This window comes from Anarhichas minor, unplaced genomic scaffold (genome assembly GCF_050575085.1).
Source record: "Anarhichas minor isolate MPS153535 unplaced genomic scaffold, ASM5057508v1 ptg000020l, whole genome shotgun sequence".
NCBI lineage: Eukaryota > Metazoa > Chordata > Actinopteri > Perciformes > Anarhichadidae > Anarhichas > Anarhichas minor.
This window is the reverse complement of record NW_027466466.1, coordinates 408,316-427,222: the sequence shown is the minus strand read 5'-3', so window position 1 is coordinate 427,222 and position 18,907 is coordinate 408,316. Positions and strand designations below refer to the sequence as shown.

The following is an 18,907-nucleotide window of genomic DNA, read 5'->3' as shown; positions in this document are numbered from 1 at the left end:
AGTTACTGTATATAGTGAATTACCTCAATGGCCTCTCACAACAGACATACTGACTTATTGAAACAGAAAAACAACAATGCAAGAGGAATCCACATGTTTTATTATTTTAAGTCACTTCATGCGTTGCCTTTACCCATCCGTTATGACAGCCCACACAAAGCTCAGTGAGATATTAACTACATTTAAGGCTAAGTCTAGACATCTGGGAGCCTCTGACCACAGCTCACAGGTGTACACACAACAAATAAAAGAAAGAACCTCCCGTATCAGGGCCCTTGTCTAGCTCGGCATCCTGTATATGAGTAAGGTGGTTACTTCCATCAGGGCATACAAACTATATTTTCTCTCAGTCCTTAAGAGGAAACAAGAAAACAGAGAATCTGATATTGTGCAATGATTCAGCACAAGTCATCAATAGTGCCTCCATCAGGCCAAAGCCTCACATAACCTGAATTTATGACTGAAAACACAGCAAACTGAAGAGATGGCCACCGCCTAAAGTTGATTCATTAAATGCGATATTGTTAAATCTCATGCTACACCTGTAAAGACTCCACTATCACATCAATTATTTCAGCTAATACAACTTAAAATAAGCAAAGTGCAAATGCTTTCATCACTCATTCATGCAATTTCTGCCTGTGGTTTCCTGAAGTCCAATTTGAGCCTTGTAACTTTTGCCATTGCTTAGGGGCTTTTTAAAGTCATGGTTAGGGAATGAGTGTGGTCAGCGGGCGTTTTCAGCAAGTACAATGTGTTTGTATGTGTGTGTCGTGCATATTTAATTGTTCTCTGGGGACAGTGTGTGCAGCACAGTGGTGAGGATGGAGAGAAACCTCTTCAGAGCTTTGTCATCTCTTGGTTGCTGTTTAACAGTCACTTTTACTTCCTCCTCTTCCCCATCTTTTCTCACCAACTCTCTCCCACTGAGCCCAGCTTCCTCTTCCGCCACATCCCCATCCTCCGTGCCTTTCTTTATTTCTACTACCCTCCGACTTGCCTCTCCAGTGTACAGCAGCTCGCCGACTATGAGCGTGATGCGGGGTGCTTCACCAGAGTGTGCGTGCTGGGTGTGTGTGTACAGGTAGACCCTCCAGGGGAGTGTGTGTGGCGGCGTGAAGGCCAGTGTCTGGATATTGACCAGCTGCATCGCAGCCTGAAGGCTTTGTGGTGAGCAGTGAGGTATGGCAGGGCATTGGATTTGTTCTTCCATGCACACATAATCCTCCTCCTCTTCTAGCTTCTCAGAACCTAGCCGCAACAAAACAGTCAGAGAAACTGATGTCAAGCAGACCAACTGAAGTATAAGTATTAAGTAGCATGAACAGAAAAGATTTTAAAAAGTACACGTAAATCCAATTTGTACTTAAGAACACTACTTGAGTAACTTTACTTGGATACATTCCACAACTGGAGATTTCACACTGGTTTTGGAGTTTTTACAGCAGGCCTGTTTGCTCCTGTCAACCACAATACCTGTCCCATGAAGAGGAAGCTTTTGGCATGAAAGGATCTCCTTCCATTTAATCACCTTGGTCAGCATGCGAAGCCTGTCGCTGCATCCACAGACGCTCAAACTCCTCTGGGCTGAGAGCAGGGGAGAGGGACAAACTGAGGGGCGCTGCGAGGCTGGAAGCCAGGACATTAGCAGAGGAGTAGGTAAACCCACTGGTACTGTCTGAGCCTGGAGAAGACATGGGAGGACAAAGAGATGGTGGAAAGGGTATAGGGGAAAAAAAGAAAGAAAGAATAAGGATGCAGCAACAGGGAGCCGAATTGTGGACAAAGGGAGTGGAGTTATGATGAGTGCCAGAGGAAGAGATTTGTGATTAAAAATGGCACTGCATTCCCAGAAATGGACCTTAACCGTGGGGGGGGAAAACGCGCTGTCTTTGACCAAAATAACACAACTTAATATGTAAGCTTGATCCTTGGGAACCCATTTAAAGTAGCATGACCATATTTGTGACCTTCTCAGTAGTATCACAGTGGAGACGAGTAGCTACAGTGGCTTCAGAAAGTATTCAGACCCTTTTACTTATTGCACATGATATTGTGTTAGTTTATTTTGTTTATGAAGTTCATTGAATTTTCAGTTTAACACATTTTAACACGTGCACACACAAACAAGAAGTAATCTACCAATAGGGCAAACAAAATTCTAAAAAGTAAAAAAAAAGAGAGATTAAGCAAAACCACTACATGTATATGCATACATTTTGAAATCTGCCTGAGCAATAAGACACTAATTTAACCAAACAAGCAACAGCAATGTAAAACAATTCCTCACAAAACACACCAGTGTTTACTTGTTTTAAATCCATTCTTCTGAAGCGGGTAATGAAGGCTAGGAGAAGGACCCAGTGCAGCATAAGGGATCTGATACCACTGTGGTGTTGTCCAACCTCACCACAGCGTTTTGCCCCTCAGTTGTGGAGCAAATAGGTTCAAGAACTTCTCAAGTGCAACAAGCGCCAACAGGCTGATGTGACAGGGGAGTCCAGCAGTGCTTTCTAACTTCTTAGCACCAGGGGTGTAAAATGTATGCCCTTTATTGGAAGAATGATTAGGGTAAATGCTAAATGGACTGTACTTGTATTGCGCCTTTCTAGTCTTCCAACCACTCAAACTGCTTTAACACTACAGGTCATCATTCACACCCATTCACACACTGATGGCAGGGGCTACCATGCAAGGCACCACCTGCCCATCAGGACTGTAAACTAATTCACATTCACTTTCCAGTCATTCCAGAGCAATTTGGGGTTAAGTATCTTGCCCAAGGACACATCGACATGAGGAGCTGGGGATCGAACCGCCGATCTTCCGATTGGAAGATTTAAAAAAAGTCACAGCCGCCCTTTTGAGCCACAGGGTGCTGATGCTGCCTCCGATTGCGCCCCCCATCGCCCCTGCTTTGGGCATTCAATCTACATTTTCAAGGCCTTGGAAGAGGACTTTAGCTTTCCAAAAGCACGTAGCAACAGCTGAAGAGAAAATCACACTCTGTTATCGGTCCCTGTTGACAGCAAAGCTTGATTTTAATGTCTTCACTCACCTGAATGAACTTTCTCAATTTGGCTACATTTCAGTGTGTCCGAGAGGTCAGTGTTAGGCTTGGGGTCAAAGGTCACATGTTCAGGGCTTCCTCTGCTGGCTGGCTCGGTCTCTACGCAGCCCTGCGTCAGAGGCTCTAGAGTGTTAAAGCTGTAGACCCACTGGCTGATGGGCTCCGCGGGGCGGCCAATCAGAACACCCAGAGAAGGATCTGACCTCCGACCCTGGAGGACCTTACGCGTCTCTTCTGTCCCACAATGCAACAGGCGGTAGTAGAAAAGTGCCTGGTCACGCACGCACATGTCCGTCTCCTCCTCTGGAAAACACAAAGTGTGACAATGTCATCCCCCGTTCTCTTTTACACCGCACACGCAAAACACACACAACCCTGTACTTCTATACTTGTGAGGACACTTATTGACGTAAGGCATTCCCGAGCCCCTTACCCTAATCTTAACCATCACAACTAAATGCCTAACCACAAGCTTTATCCCAACCTAAACCTAATTTAACGTGAGATTTAAAACCAAATCTGAACCTTCAAACAAGTCTTTAAAGGTCCCTCTGAAGGTGAGGACCCAAGACTGTAGAAAAGATGGGGGCCCATGGGTTTCTGAGGAGGCATTGTTAAACTCAAAGTGGGTAGCTCCGGCTGTCGACCATCCTATCTCCCGACTAATCCAAAAATGAGCAACAAGGTGGATTGTTGGTGGAGCTAAGACAGCCCAGGTGACGCAGCAGAGGGAGTAGCACCTGTCCCTCAAAGCAGCCATGCCCTACCCATAACTGTAAACCATAATATCATTTTAACAGGTGAGTTATATATATTAAAAAACAACAACCCTGTACAGTTGTCACGAACGAGGATATTAGCTGTAGAGACCCGTTTTCTGTATCAGGCTGTAAACCCCATTCTGCTGTAAAGTTGGAAATTATAAAATGGCGGTCAATCAGAGATTGAGTCCTTTTTGGAGCCAGCCTCAAGTTGCCATTTAAGGAACTGCAGTTTTTACACTTCCATGTTGGCTTCATTTTTCATCACTGGTGGTTGCCACTTGGTGAGGACAGGCCAACATGTCCTCACTTTCCAAAAATGTCCTCACCCTCAAGGTCTAAAACTCAAATTGGATTCTAACAAAGATGGATGTACAAGTACGCACACACCTATGCAGTAGTGCAGCAGTCTTCCGAGCATGTCTTGTGTCTCAGCAGGCCGGCACAAAAACAGCCTCATGGTGGTCGTCAGCAGCTCCATCTTGACTCCCAGAGAGGCCTCGCTCCTCACTCCATCAATGAACACCTCCAACGTGTACGGGGCGCTGGAGACTCGCTCCCCATACACAGCCAACAACCACAGCAAGGCTTGCCTGCCCTAAACGAGGATCAGGAGAATGAACAGAGGATTTAGACTAAATATAAAATGCCCTTGACACCTACTGATATGTTTTGCATTACTCTGGGTGATCAGATTTCTGCTCACATTTGAAGGTACCCTGTGGAGTTGTTGACCACTAGTAGTGAGTGTGGTGACGCAGGGGACGTGATACACAGTCATAAGGGCTGGATATCATTTCAAAATCAGTAAGCTTCTAGAATAAATGAGTCAAGGCCGGTGTTTATGTTGAGGTATTGCTGCGATTACTTAAGTCAAGGATCTGGATGCTTCAACAAACACTGCAGGCTGAGGAAGACAAACAACCGTAACAGAGAAGGAAGCGGTGGAGACTTTGTTTGCACACACACACACACACCTAGATTTTATTTGCTGGGTTTCTCTTATGAGCTTTGCATATGAAAATGTGGCAGTCATGTAGGTAAACCAAATGCAAAGTGATGTTTTCATATACATGGTGGAGGAAAGATGGGGGACGGGACAGACAGAGAGAGAGAGAGAGAGACAGAGAGACAGAGAGACAGAGACAGACAGACATATCCAAACAGGCCTACCAGGCACAGGGGCCCAAGGAACCGTGATGGAAAGTAACTAATTACATATACTCTTAAGTACATCTTGGAAGGAGTTTTTTGAGATACTTCCACTCTATTGAATTTCAGGGGCAAATATTGTAGTAACTTTAGTTACCAGAAGCTTTGCAGATTTAGACAAATAATCTAAACTATTATCAACAAATAAATGCAGATGATTTATGATAGCTTAAGATAAGACTTTCTTGAAACTCTGGGAAATTCACAAGCTATGCTGCAGTATATAAAGTAAGACAAATTTGCGCCATCTTAAATGCTGCAACATGAAAGTGATGAGCATATAAATGCATCAATAATTACAATCCAATTATATAATACACATTCAGAAATGGGGCATTCCGCCCAATGAGCCCTTTTAGTTTTGGTATATTAATGATAATACGTCTTACTTCAGTCAAACTAAAGTTGGAAAATATCTCCGGTTTCAACAATTGGTGAATTCCACAACTTTTAGGACCTAATGATTTAAATAAGGGCTAATCAAGTATTCACACTGGGCGTCTCTTTCCCCACGGGCCCCATGACATCACTGACAGACCCAACTGTTTGGCTAATATGTAAAATCTGCTTCAAAGCCTCTTCCCGGGGGCTTAGCTCGTCAGTGGTAAAAACAAGAACTTTTAGTGAACACGCCCCGTCAGTGTATCGTTATTTTGCCCTTGCAGCCTGTTTAGCTGCAGCCAGCTGTAGCATTCTCCCTCAATACTGGACCTATTAAAAAAACATCCCATTAGTCACAGAGTCATCGGAGTACTTGTTCCACCACTGTTATTGTCACTGGCTGTCTTTACTTTTTTTACATAGTACCCTAAAGTATTTAGTAAAACATCGAAGGAGACGGGTGTGAGAGAGCCTCTCTTCCCCTCCAGCTTGTAAAAATGCTGCAGTACAGGTTTTAACTAACAATAGCAACGTTGTGTGATTATCCTGCAAAATGTCCCTGAAAGAGATGAAAATGACTGCAAGTGACCCAGGGCCATGTTCACAATACAATACCAGTGAGAAGAGCTCAACTAAAACACCAAGACAAGAATCTCTACTGTGTGCGGATGTGGCAGCAGCTCTGGTCTGACCTGGCTGTCCTGCAGCGTCTCCTCGCAGCCCTCTAGAGCCAAACACACAGTGTCGCTGCACTGAGGACACACCCAGACCAGGTCACGCATCGTCTGCACCACCGCTGAGGAGTGGGGTGGGGTGGGGGGGGGGGGGGGGGGGGGAGAGAGACACACACACAATGTGGAAAAATAGTTGCTGGCAATTGTTACAGAATCAACTGCCTATTCTGGACAGTACAGTATGTATGCAGTGGGTAAAATAAGTATTGAACACGTCACCATTTTTCTCACTAAATATATTTCTAAAGGTGCTATTGGCATGAAATGTTCACCAGATGTCGGTAACAACCCAAGTAATTCATACATAAAGAAATCCAAACAAATAAGTTCAGAAATTAAGTTATGTGTAATAAAATGGAATGACACAGGGAAAACGTATTGAACACATGAAGAAAGGGAGGTGCAAAAAGGCATGGAAAGCCAAGACACCAGCTGAAACCTATCAGTAATTAGAAAGCACTCCTGCCCCTTGTCGTGCAAATGATAATCAGCTGGTTCAGTCCCAACTGATGGCCTATAAAAAGGTGTCTCATTACCAAGGTGTCCCACAAGAAACATCTCATGATGGGTAAATGCAAAGAGCTGTCTCAAGACCTTCGCAACCTTATTGTTGCAAAACATACTGATGGCATTGGTTACAGAAAGATTTCAAAATTTCTGAATGTTCCAGTGAGCACTGTTGGGGCCATAATCAGGAAGTGGAAAGAACATAATTTCACCATAAACCGGCCACGGCCAGGTTCTCCTCGCAAGATTTCTGACAGAGGACTGAAAAGAATCAACAGAAGAGTTGTCCAAGAGCCAAGGACCACTTGTGGAGAGCTTCAGACAGACCTGGAATTAGCAGGTACAATAGTTTCAAAGAAAACAATAAGTAATGCACTCAACCGCCGTGGCCTGTATGCACGCTCACCACGCAAGACTCCATTGCTGAAGAAAAAGCATGTTGGAGCTCGTTTAAAGTTTGCTGCACAACATTTAGACAAGCCTGTGAAATACTGGGAGAATATAATCTGGTCAGATGAGACCAAAATTGAACTCTTCAGATGCCATAACACACACCATGTTTGGAGGTCAAATGGCACTGCACATCACCCCAAAAACACCATACCAACAGTGAAGTTTGGAGGTGGGAACATCATGGTGTGGCGCTGTTGTTCAGCATACGGCACTGGCAAACTTCATATAATTGAAGGATGAATGGAAGGATGTACCGAGACAGTCTTGATAAAAATCTGCTGCCATCTACCAGGATGATGAAGATGAAACGAGGGTGGACATTTCAGCAAGACAATGATCCCAAACACACAGCCAAGGAAACTCTCAATTGGTTTCAGAGAAAGAAAATAAAGCTGCTAGAATGGCCCAGACGATCAGCTGACTTGAATCCAATTGAAAATCTATGGAAAGAACTAAAGATCAGAGTTCATAGAAGAGGCTCACGGAACCTTGAAGATTTGAAGACTGTTTGTGTGGAAGAATGGACCAAAACCACACCTGAGCAATGCATGCGCCTAGTTTCTCCATACAGGAAGCTGTCATTACCAACAAAGGCTTTTGTACGAAGTATTAAATACATTTCAGTAAGCGTGTTCAATACTTTTTCCCTGTGTCATTACATTTTATTACACATAATTTAATTTCTGAATTTATTTGTTTGGTTTTCGTTGTATGTATGGATTACTTGGGTTGTTACTGACATCTGGTGAAAATGTCATGTCAATAGCACCTTTAGAAATACATTTACTGAGAAGAATGGTGACACTTATGTTACCCGCTGTATGTGTGGGGGGAATGAGTTCTACCAGAAGTGATGTGCTCCTGTTTGAGGCCAAGCAGTCCAGTAAGAATCTCCAGACATCTGTCGCTGTAGCTCCGTCCAATACGACCTGGAACCAATCCACACAGGAGACATTAGCCATCCGACTAAACTTCACTGGAGTCTTCCTATTAGTATGAAAACAACGTGATAATACAGCAGATGTTTTGTGTGTTACTGTGAGCTAGTAGAAAAGAAGATGTATAAAAGTGACTGCCTGGAAGTGTTTGTCTTGTAATCGACACATGGTTAAGAAGACAAAAGTGTGCATAGTCATGCATTATGCTGCCACAAAAGAGTATGGCTGTGTGTTTACCTATAGCTGAGATTGCAGCCTGGGCAGTGTCAGTGTTGACATCAGTGCAGTATCCTTTCAGCTCATCCAGTAACATTGCTACATTGTCATCATTAACCAGCTCCACCAGCACCTGCAAACACAACAGTGTTAGCTTCACTATTACTGCTTGTTCAGCACTGCTACTGGCAACACAGGCTAGTAACTGTGGATATCCTTGAATGGTGAAGGGGGAACTCCAGCAATTTAGTATTGTACTACAGTTCCAGTTTGAAAAACTATTGCCGAACAAGTGGCTCGACAGGGTGTACAGCAACACCCCTTTGTTAGAAGTTTGAGTTTACATTAGTGAGTGTGGGCTAAGTTTTAAAAAGTAGGTGAAATACTATTCCTAAACTCATGGCTGTGTCCTATCATATGTTAACTATTTCAACTTGCACTACACACATCTCAGGTATGCAGGCCCAGGGACTGTGTTGTGCTTGTGTTCTTGTATAAAGTGTTATTAATGTTGCTCCTTGATCCCAGAGAAGCCCTCTGAGATGGATGGTAGAAACTCCAATAAACTCTTTTTGAAATCTTAACTAAAAATGTACATTTGATTCTTCAAATCGGCACTCATCCTGTCATGCCTGTATCTATGTTTTCTGTTCATCCTCTCCTTGCTCCCTCTTGGTAATATCATACGTCAACATGGTCTCCACTTCCAATGCTACACCGATGATGTCCAGCTCTACATCTCCACAAAAGCCATTACCACTGCTACTCACTCCACTCTGACCAACTGCCTCACTGACATTAAATCATGGATGCAAACCAACTTCCTCAAACTCAACTGTGATAAATCTGACATGATCATCATCGGTCCCAAATCCCTCACTAAAACCAGTCACAACTTCTGCCTCACCAACTCCACTCTGTCTCCCTCCCCACACATCCGCAACCTCAGTCATGTTCGACAGCAACCTCTCCTTTGAACACCACGTTAACCAAATCACCAGAACTGCCTTTTTCCACTTCAAAAACATAGCCCGTCTCCGCCCATCACTCTCCTTATCTGCTGCTGAAACTTTGATCCACGCCTTCATCACCTCCAGAATCGACTACTGCAACAGTATTCTTCATGGGACATCATCCAAAATCCTAACTAAACTCCAGTACATCCAGAACTCTGCTGCTCGCCTGCTCACCCGCTCCCGTGATCACATCACCCCTGTTCTCCAGAATCTCCACTGGCCCCCCGTCCCACAACGGATCCAATATAAAGTCCTTCTCCTGACTCATAAAGCCCTCCACAATCAGGCCCCCTCCTACCTCACCGACCTGCTCCACCACCACACACCATCCCGTCGGCTCCGCTCCTCTGATGCCAACCTCCTGTCTCTTCCACTCAGGACCAAGCCCCGGACATGGGGCGACAGAGCCTTCTCCGTAGCTGCCCCCTCCCGCTGGAACTCTCTCCCCAAACGCATGCGAGACTGCACCGATCTTTCCATGTTCAATTCCCAAATCAAAACTCACCTTTACAGAACTGCTTTTAAAGTGTGACCAATATTGTGTGTTTTATGTTTTTAGTGTATAGCTTTTTTATATGATGATTTTAATGTAAAGTGTCTTTGAATATTCTGAAAAGTGCTCTATAAATAAAATGTATTATTATGTTAAAATGTTTAGACTTATGAATACCACAACTATGAACATAAAGGCACACAGATTGCATGTGAATGCAACAACATGGAACATACCGCTGTAAGGGCTTTTCAGACGACCCTTAGCCCCGGGTTAAGTGAGCTGTTAGATTGGTGCTAAGAAGGTTTTCTCACTGGCACATTCCAAAGTTGGACAACCCTGGCGTTTGTTTAGTCAATTGTCAAGGTTACTCCCTAAAAAAAAAATCAAGCTAACAAACCGGGCTAAAGTAAACAATGGAATGTGGGTCACCTTTTTGTTGTCCAATCTGTTTAAGAGTAGTCATTCTAGACCAGGGGTGTCAAACTCATTTTCACTCCGGGCCACATCAGCATCATGGTTTCCCTCAAAGGGCCGGTTGTAACTGTAAGACTGTATAACTGTAACTACTCCTAACATATTGGTAAATAACTCTCTCTGCTTTTGATTATTGTTTATTCAAGTGTAAAAATATTGTACATGCTAGTTATATAAATGTAAAATGAGAAACCCACATTACTCTATCAAAGATCAAACTTTTAAAGAAAATTAAGACAAATATCATCAAACACAAGTTATTACATTAACTTTGTTCAAAGCTATTTTTGTCACCTCTCTGCATCACTAATGTCCCGCCCTGCCGTCGTCCTGTGCATGGCAGCTACATCCAAGAGCTCCTCACTGAGAGTCAGGTCTGCCTTGAGCCTCTTACAAACACTGATAGATGACGTATCTCGTCTCTTAGCTAGCTGTGTTGTTAGATTGCTGCTAGTTCCTGAACTCGGTCTGCGATGGTGTTTCTTCACAAACTGACATTTGTAAAAGTCTGTATCTGGTCGGAGCTCACCTGCTCACATACCTTTAGCAGCACTGGGCTGTAGCTTCTGTAAATATATTCTGCTGTGATTGCAGTCTGCCTTTTAATTCTTGGACAATTTGATGTTTTTCTTGGAGGCTAAATTTTGCTCCGTGTTTGGTGTCAAAATGCCGACATGAATTGTATCCTTCATCACCGACACGCATCATAACACAGAAGACAGACCCGTTTTTCTCCTTCAAGCACAGACATGTATTCGCTTTCCCATCTTAAATTACATCTTCTTCCCTCTGCATCAATTTTTCTCTTCGTGGACATTTTGGGATTATTTTTCGATCTTTTTCAACTCAATCACTTGTTGGAAAACCGCTTTACGGTCTGTTCCCTCTCCTGTCCACTTGTTGTGATAGTTTTAATGTCGGTACACAGACAACATGCTATCTCATAATTTCAACTTTCTATCTCATAATTTCGACCATGGGGATACTTTTATTTTCAAGTCTAACTTAATTTTTTTTTTTTTTAATTCAAAAATTGCTGGTGGATTCGTGGGCCACATAAAATTACGTGGCGGACCAGATTCGGCCCGCGGGCCTTGACTTTGACACGTGTGTTCTAGACTGTAAAAATGAGCAATGTGTTCCAACGGACATTTAAACCAGGGCTAGTAGAAGTGCAGTGTGAATATAGCCCTAGTCTTAGGTTAACAATGTGTGTGTGAAAAAGGGCTAAGTTATCTCAGGGTCAACTCTTAGCCCAGGGCTAGCCATAGAAGAAGAATTTGCAGTGTGTAGTCTGAACAGCCCAAGTGGTGCTGGCCTTTTTAAAACCATTAGAACTGGATTAAGAATAACGTGATGATTAAGAACCACATGGTTTCACTATATGGACTACAAATAATCCAGCACAAAGCAAACCATGAACCTGGGGCTAAAAACACAAAAGCATCCTCTAAACCGTGAGAGGAATGGTGTTAGTCCAGTAATCTGTAAGGTACATTCTTTCTGCCAAAATCAATCGAGCTTCCCTCTTTCAAAGTGACGCGTTTTAACTCTAGTTTCAGCTGGACGATACAGCTTTATTCACAAAAATAGTAAATGGCAGCATAGCTGTGGTAAGAGTAGAAAAACCAAATAATATAAAGGAAAAAAACAAACATTGAACTACCTGCATCTTCCTTTGCTTGATGTAGGCTGGCTCAGCGTAGCCGCAGAAGAAACGCTTGTAGTGGGCCCCCATGAGGCCAGGGAGAGAGCGCAACAGCAGCTGGAGAAACACACAGACACCATTTCATTCCTCAAAATGTGTCCACACATCCATCTGACAAGAGATTTCCACTGACAAAGAAATCCATCAACCCATCAAAATTGTTATGCAGGAAATATTACTTTGTATATCCCCTCAGCACACACAAGCAAACGATGATTCTTACTAATGGTAAGAATTAAGAGCAATGCCATTAGTTCTGTCCTTCTGTTCTATTTGGAAAGGGATGGAGTGCTTAAATGCTATGTTATACTAGATATCTAGAGTTGCATATAGTTTGCATGTGGCCGTGCAAATAAGAAGTATTTAGCCTGTTTGTAGCTTGTCAACTAGCAAAAGAAACACTACATTGTTTGATGGCCGTGCTGAGCAGCGCCAGTTCAGTTCAGGCCATCAGGTTCTTGTTTTGTTACCAGTAGCACGTTTGCCGTTTCAAGCTCGGTTTTCTGCGAGAGACTATATGATCTCTATGCCCAAACGTAAGGAAACAATTCAATCTGATGAAGTCCTATCTTGCTTGTGCGACCTTGTCCCTTAATTCAGGTGTGTGTGCACCGTGTGTCTGCTCTCTGTGTTAATGTGGTAGCAACCTCAGAACCCATTGGCTATCAGTCTGACGACAGATACGCCTCTGGGGGACAGAGGTTATATTTCTGGAGTTCAGGAGTAGCCAGCGGATATCAACACCTTCTCCGTGCGCTGCTCACAGTCCGATTAGCAACTTGAGATGCGAGACTTGAGTTGGAGTTGAGAGACGATGTGTACGACCGGATTGTAGACCAAAACTTGGCACCGAAAGCTTTGCCTTCACTTTCGGACAACTGGAAGTGTAAAAAAGCTGAAGGTGATGCTGACTCGACTAAGCAGCGTTTCTACCGTGTTGTTGGTGAGGTGGCCTGTATTCTTGCAGCCCTATCAACTAAACATTGGTCACATAAATTCTAGACTAGATTACCGCAATTCCTTATTATCAGGCTGCTCTAATAAGTCTCTTAAATCTCTCCAGCTGATTCAGAATGATGCAGCTCATGTACTAACAAAAACTAAGAAAAGAGATCATATTACTCCTGTATTAGCTTCTCTACACTAGCTCCCTATAAAATCTAGAATATAATTTAAAATCATTTTACTTACCTACAAAGCCCTAAAGGGTCAGGCACCATCATATCTTAAGGAGCTTATAGTACAATGTTATCCTACTAGAGAGCTGCACTCCCTAAATTCAGGGTTACTTGTGGTTCCTAGAGTCTTAAAAAGTAGGATGGGAGAGCATTCAGTTATCAAGCTCCTCTTTTGTGGAACCAGCTTCCCGTTTCAGTCCGGGGGGCAGACACACTCACCACATTTAAGAGTAGGCTTAAGACTTTACTTTTTAACACTTATAGTCGGGGCTGACTCAGTTGTATAGCTAGGACCCCTGCTATAGGCCACATTACTAACTTTGCTTCTTCACCAGAGTCTCTGTGCTTTCTCACCTCGCAGGTTTCCGTGGATCCTGGTTATACCTGGAACATGGTCTTGTCTCCTGCCGTGGTTCTGGCATATGCATTGAATGTGTTGTAACTCTGTTATGTTGTTCATTCGGTACACATCGGTATCACACTTCTGTCCATCCTGATAGAGGATCCTCCTCTGTTGCTCTCCCTAAGGTCTCTCCCTCTTTTCTCCCTGTTAAAGGGTTTTTGGGGGGAGTTTTTCAGATTCCAATGTGAGGGTCCTGAGACAGAGGATGTCGTATGTGTACAGATTGTAAAGCCCTCTGAGGCAAATTTGTGATTTTAGGCTCTACAAAATGAATAAACAGCTCTGACAGCATTATAGCAGATGAGCTGTCTCATGCCTAACATTAACGCTTACTTTCCCACCTGTTTGTTTCCAGTCTTATTACTCTTTAAAGTACCCTCATAGTCTATACAGATTTAGTTTTAGTTCTGTATCTCAAGTGTTTACCTTTACCTGTATGTGCACCTGCACTTTGCTGCTGATCCTTCCAGTATTATCTCACCTGGGCTGATGAGCCTATAGAGCTGTCCAGTTCTGTCTGCATGGCTCTCTCTCTTAGCTCCTCCGTGGTTTGTTGCTTGGCCATGTCTTTTCTTTTAGCATCTTCATACACTATATTCCACTCAGCCTGGCCCTCACACACATCTCTGATGTTATTGATTGTCCCCATCTCATTGATTTGTTTTGTTGAATCAATAGATTGTTTCATTTTTTGACCTCCAGCTTTTTGTGTGCCAGTTCCTGACAGAGTGGAAGTCTACAGTGTCAAATTCTGCATTAACCCCGGGTGCACAAACTGGAATACTTTGACACCCTCTACCTCATAACTTGGATTAGCACTGACCTGTATGTGGCAGAGGGCAGTGAACCTCGTCTCTCTGGACAGGCTGCCGCAGGCGGCCAGCAGGGGTCCACGGACTCGCTCCAGGGCCGCCAGGCTGACAGCAGGCAGGCCGGAGCAAAGGCAGAGGAAGAGGCTGAGGGTAGCTGCCATGACAGGGGTGTGGGGGCTGACCAGAGAGGCATCCAGCAGGGACAGGATGTCAAACAGCTCGTTCTCTGACTGGGGACGGTAACGCTGGAGGATCTTCAGCACCTCACACTGACCCCAAACATCTGACTCCTTCAACCTAGGAGGACAGATAAACAGAGAGATGTAGACTAGGAGGGCAGCCGGGTATGCTGCTGAAGTGTCTTTGAGCAAAATGCTGGCCACCAGTACCTGCTCACTCTGTCAGTGGGAACATGAGCTAAAACCATAAATGCTTAACTGCAAAACTGTTGGGATGGCCGGTGCTCAATGTTGTAAACTTGTGTAAATATGATGAGTGCGAGTGTATCTAATGCCGGATACATCTTATTCCTCTGTTCCATCGAGCAGAACACACTGTAGTTTATTTTGACCCAATCCCACATACACTGTCCTGCTGATGGCAATACTCACTAGAGCACCAAGTGTGGAATCATCCACAGCTGAATACAGTCGCCAAACAAATGCACTATTTCCTTCTGTGTCAGGATTTAATAGGTCACGTTTGTTAAAAACGATGGTGGCCAGCTGTTTTAAATTACTAAGCGTCTTTGGTCCAAGCGGAAAAATCTCAACTATTTTTTATTATTATTAAACCATTAATTGAAGCCAGGGTTGGTAATCTCTTTGTTTACCTTTACATCCCGCCAGCAGTCAATAAATCAAATGCTCTGACAAAAAAAGAAAAAAAGATTGCCGGACTGTAATATGCCTCCTTACCTGCCTGTCTGCCTGCCTGCCTGTCTGCCTACCTCCCTACTTGTCTACCTAAATAAAGTGACTCTTAAGCAGTGAGGCAGTGGCAGTAGAGATCAGATATCTGTATGGTAAGAAGTTATGCCACCATATTTGTACAGAGCATAACTGTGACATATCTACTCCTCCTCAGATTAGTCTGGCAAATAAAAGATACCAAGCAAAACAAATTAGAAGGTACAAGAAAGGTGCTGAAATTTAGGTGAAGTTTGGTTTTGTGCTAAAATGAAAAAGAACAAAAAAAAGGGTTTCAGCTGCCTCCATCAGCCTCGTGAACATCACCATGCACAGCATTGTTTAAAAACCTCAACGCTGTCCACGCGTTTCACTCATACGTGTACCACATAAAAAGACTTCCCTGTTTCAACCCCTTCAATTAAGTGACATGGTTCTCCTTCATTCTAACCTGTTGAGGAGGTGATGGGTGATAGGCTTATTAATAGCCACTCCTCCCTCCTCCTTCAGGATCTCCTCCAGAGCTCGGAGGCAGTTCACCATCACCACCGGGTCTGGGTCTCTCAGCAGGCCGTACAGCTCGTTCACCACTGCAGCATCTGGAAGAATCGTAGGATGCATATAAAGAGAGCATGAAAAGATATTTATCTTGGTTTTCTAACCCCTGCGTGCACATGCATCTCCCGATGGCGTCTCTAAAAAAATCTTTATGTGCGTGTTGTGTGTTGAGACAATGGGGGAAAAAAAAGAAAGACAATGGGAATGAAAAATAGAAACAGGACAGCCATCCATCCCCCCTACCTATCTCAGAGTTGGGTTGGAGATTATGTAGTTTGGCCCAGCCGAGAACAGCCACTCGTCGTACACAAGCAGCTCTGTCCCTCAGTCCTGCTGTCAGGGGCTGCTCCACATACTCCACCAGACTGGGTAACCTGGGAAACACGCAGACACACAATCACACAGTCAAAGACCGAATGATTCCAGCAGTCACAGGCCGATGTGACGGCTTGTGCCTCACCTGAGGTTGGTCATGTTCCTCAAGGCCAGACTGCGCACCATGGGGTTTGGGTCCTGACAGTCTTTCCTCAGCGTGTTGATGACCAGCAGAGACAGCTCTGGGTTCAAAGTGGCATAGGAACACAGGAAGACATAGACCAGCTTCTTCTGGACTATGTCCACTGTGGCACAGGCTTTCACCATCTCACTGAACAGGCCTGATACATCCACACCCTGTGACATCGCCCTGGGACAGAGAGAGAGATGGGGGGGTCAGGTAACCAGACTGCACTGTTAACCCTAAAGGCGGGTTATAATTTGGAAGCCGACATCTCTTTAGATAGTTGAATTTAAAGTACTTTTATATGAAAGAGGAGAGGACTGTCCTTCAGGTATGAAAGGGACACCTGAAATTTAAGCAAGGTAGACAGAGCATTCGGGGAAAGCTGAGGAACATTCTGTTAGGCTACATGTATACACGGTGGTGTGGAGAGCTACAGCAACACACCTTAGTTTAGCATGCTAGTGCGTTAACATTCACTAATGAACACTGAACACAAAGTACAGCAGAGGATGTTGGGAAGGTATTTGGTCGTAAACCAAACTATTGGAGCAATTAAAAATTAATGATGATTGGCTGAGCTGCTCTTCCTCCCAGGGACAGCATCTCCCGTTCATGGCCTCTCCATCACCCTCAAGATCTCTGTTGTGTCCCCAACTGTGACTGCAAGGAACCTGGATGTGACCCTGGATGACAAGCTGTCCTTCGCTGCCAACATCTCCGCAGCACCCTCCTGCAGAATCATCCTCCACAAGATCAGGAGGACACAACGGTTCCTCACCCAGGAGGCGGTGCAGGTTCTGGTCCAAGCTCTTGTTATTTGGAGCCTAGACTACTGTAACTCCTCCTGGTTGGTGTGTCTGCATGTGCCACCCGACCTCTGCAGTTCATTCCATTTAACGTTTGAAGTAACGTCTTTGGTCATTCAGGACATCAGAGAAATGTGGAAAATTTCTATCCATAGTAATTTGTGGTAACAGGGCTTCATATGTTATACGCAATCAATGAAGGACTCTCTAAACAGAAAGATCTTTCAGATGAAGCCATATTTAGGGACATATCTGCATTTTACAGTGTATAGTGACATTGGAGCGGAAAACTTTTCCAAGTCTTCATTTCAAAGCGTATCTGCTAACAGACAACACAGATCTGAACAAGAATCCAATGCATTTTTCAGCATACCTCGTGATGAGACGATTTAATGTGAACTATGATGTGTTAGTATCAATTTGACTGGGAGTTACTTTCCTGTTAATATATGTTCTGAAAAGCTTGAACGTTACAGGACAATGATGCAAGCATGCAAGGACATTCTAAACTGGAATCCATTGAACTTTAGAGCAACACGTCTTTTGTTGATATATGACAATTTTTGAAATTATGACAATGAATCGTCAATGTAGTATTAAGGTAACGTTAGTGAGGCAAGTTATCCTTTCATTTTCTCCACAGCCGCTCATTAGAAGCACGTCCAGTATTTGATTGGGGGGGGGGGGGGGGGGGGTGTATCTTACCTGATCACTTTGAGGATGGTGCTCCTGTAGCGCAGCTGGTCGGACTGGACGTTGGGGTTGCACAGAGCTCTCCTCAGCTCCCTCACCGTATCCTCGCTGCCCAGATAAGGCATGGCGGCCGCACGCACACCGCAGCTCGGACCGTTACATTTACCGTCGCGCCATTCTTCACACGTGCTTCATACTTTTAAAAACGTGACAGATTAACACTTCAAGTGGAGGGGTTCATTCTTGTCACAGCTCGATGACTCGATTGTTTACACACCGCACACTTCCGCATTTCTTCTTCTACGTTTAGTTTGTTTTTCATAGTATGCTGCTCTCTGCTGGTTGGTATAGGAATTACACTCTACCGTTTAACACGGGGTACATCCCAAGTCTCTTAATTGTCATTTCCTCGCTCCTCAATCCTCGCTTGAACCGGAAGTTGTTTCTGCGCCGCCATATTGACGGCCGTCCCAAAGCTCTAAAGTAGCTCTGAGGAGCGAGGATCGAGGATGGAGGAGGGATCTCCGAGGAGCCATGAGCGAGGACCCACGAGAACAGACTTCCAGGAAGTCTTTTAACGGCCGACACTCCCCCTCATTGTTCATCAGTCATGTGATTGGACGCTGCAGCCGATCGGACTGACTGATTTGAGTTTCATACCAGAGTGAAGACAGATCACAGAATAAACTCTAGTTTATATTTGATTAGTTTTCTGATTCAACGTCTGGTTTAAATAAATGTTCATTGTAGTCTGAACAACAAAACGACCACAAACAACTTTCTTCATTTGTTAGAAAGATTTGTGTTTTCATAATCTGATATTTCCCTCAATAACTTTTATTATGAATACAATTAAAGTCAGAGAGAGCTGGAGAGATGAACCACTTTTTACATCATTCCTGAGTGTTTGATGAGTTTTATCATTTAAGAGAAACAATAATCATATTCTGGGTTATTTAATGACACCACAGTCACAATTTCAAAACGTACAGACGCAAATAATTCATAAATAAGACGATCGCATTCCGCCAGTAGAAATGGATCCTGAGCTTATAAACAGAACACAGGACACAGTTTGTTA

At 44.0% G+C, this 18,907-nt stretch overlaps 1 protein-coding gene across 1 annotated transcript; it reads right to left on the bottom strand.

Moving 5' to 3' along the window:
• Nucleotides 1–79: 79 nt before the first annotated feature.
• ap4b1 (adaptor related protein complex 4 subunit beta 1) lies at nucleotides 80–18,123 on the bottom strand. The gene is made up of 13 exons (XM_076095353.1): nucleotides 17,839–18,123; nucleotides 16,286–16,510; nucleotides 16,069–16,199; nucleotides 15,719–15,866; nucleotides 14,371–14,656; nucleotides 11,925–12,023; nucleotides 8,294–8,405; nucleotides 7,964–8,047; nucleotides 6,117–6,220; nucleotides 4,222–4,429; nucleotides 3,059–3,373; nucleotides 1,532–1,684; nucleotides 80–1,251 (listed from the first exon to the last, which is right to left on the bottom strand). Exons 1-13 carry the CDS (start codon nucleotides 17,949–17,951, stop codon nucleotides 782–784), a joined length of 2,448 nt encoding a protein of 815 aa, XP_075951468.1. The 5' UTR covers nucleotides 17,952–18,123; the 3' UTR covers nucleotides 80–781.
• Nucleotides 18,124–18,907: the final 784 nt, after the last annotated feature.